A 1,124-nucleotide genomic window follows, 5' to 3' on the forward strand; every position below is an offset into this window, starting at 1 on the left:
CACCACCACAGCTTCTTGTCTCCATTGGCAACACGCACGATTTGTGTCGATTGCAAGTGACATCGCAGGTAGCGGAGAGTGCAAGTGGCGATTGCAAGTGACTTCGTAATTTAGTTTCTTTTTTCTTGTCTTCACCACCTGGCTACTGTTGTAAAATGTTGAGAGATTCAAACAAAAAGTAATCAATAAATAGAACAAAATAAAAAATAATAAAGACTGCAAGTGACGTCGCTAGCGGAAGTGCAAGTGTCTGAGAGTGCAAGCCTGAGAATGCACGTCTGAGAGTGCAAGCTCCAGCTGCAGACAGACCCTTTTGAATTTCGGACCGCTTGGTCTAAATCCAAATGTGTTCATTTTGTTGTTTTAGGTTAGAAGACAATGGGAAGAATTGCCATCGGACTAACCACAGCTGACAACCAGAGACGCACACACACACACGGAAAGAGCACAGCAACTTTACAATTGTTCAATTAAAATAAACGTATTTTGCTCCATACAACGTGTCTGTTGTCGTTGATTAACCTAAAAGTAAAATAAAATAACATTCAGAGGACTTAAAGCGAAAGTCCCCTAAACGTCCCGAATGGCTGCTGCACGTCCTGTGAACGTCCCCTTGAACGTCCGGGGGACGTCTTCGCGAACGTCCGCTCGACGTAAAATGGGACCCTACACGCTGACGTCCGGGGGACGTTCGCAGAGGCCATTTAGGGGACGTCCTGGGGACCTTTTTTTGTTAGCTGGGAAGTAATATGTTTAGTTGAAAGGTTAAAGATCACTGACTGGCTCTTGGCTCCATGGTCCATCAGCAAACTCATCTCCTTTAGGAAGCGCTGACACAGCAGGTTTCGCTCGGTACTCTGGGATATCATGGAAAGCCAGACTGGCTCGCTGATGAGGGGAGCCATGTACAGGTTCCACACCGTCATCCTACATCCAACAGGGAACCAGATGAGACTCAAACCAAAGCTTATGACTAGTGTTGTCAAAAGACCCGGTACTTCGGTACCAAGTCGGTACTAAAAAAATAAAAATGTTACGGTACCAGGTTTTTTTAAGTACCGGTGGTACAGAGTACCCGGTCAACCCGGTTCTTGATGCGCTATCAGAAAGCTATCCCCAGTGCT

General features: G+C 46.0%; 1 protein-coding gene across 2 annotated transcripts in view; it reads right to left on the reverse strand.

Annotated features, from left to right (window-relative positions):
* Positions 1-1,124, reverse strand: part of LOC107656063 (folliculin-interacting protein 2-like) — a 35,480-nt gene that overhangs the window by 9,705 nt on the left and 24,651 nt on the right. For both annotated transcript variants that reach the window (XR_001630517.1, XM_016443737.1), the window contains exon 12: positions 781-927. Coding sequence is in view for 1 of the 2 variants with exons in the window: in XM_016443737.1 (XP_016299223.1) it covers positions 781-927 (147 nt within the window). In the remaining variant the exon portion in view is untranslated. The remainder of the gene's footprint in view (positions 1-780; positions 928-1,124) is intronic.

This window comes from Sinocyclocheilus anshuiensis, unplaced genomic scaffold (assembly GCF_001515605.1).
Source record: "Sinocyclocheilus anshuiensis isolate Anshui unplaced genomic scaffold, SAMN03320099.WGS_v1.1 scaffold85, whole genome shotgun sequence".
NCBI lineage: Eukaryota > Metazoa > Chordata > Actinopteri > Cypriniformes > Cyprinidae > Sinocyclocheilus > Sinocyclocheilus anshuiensis.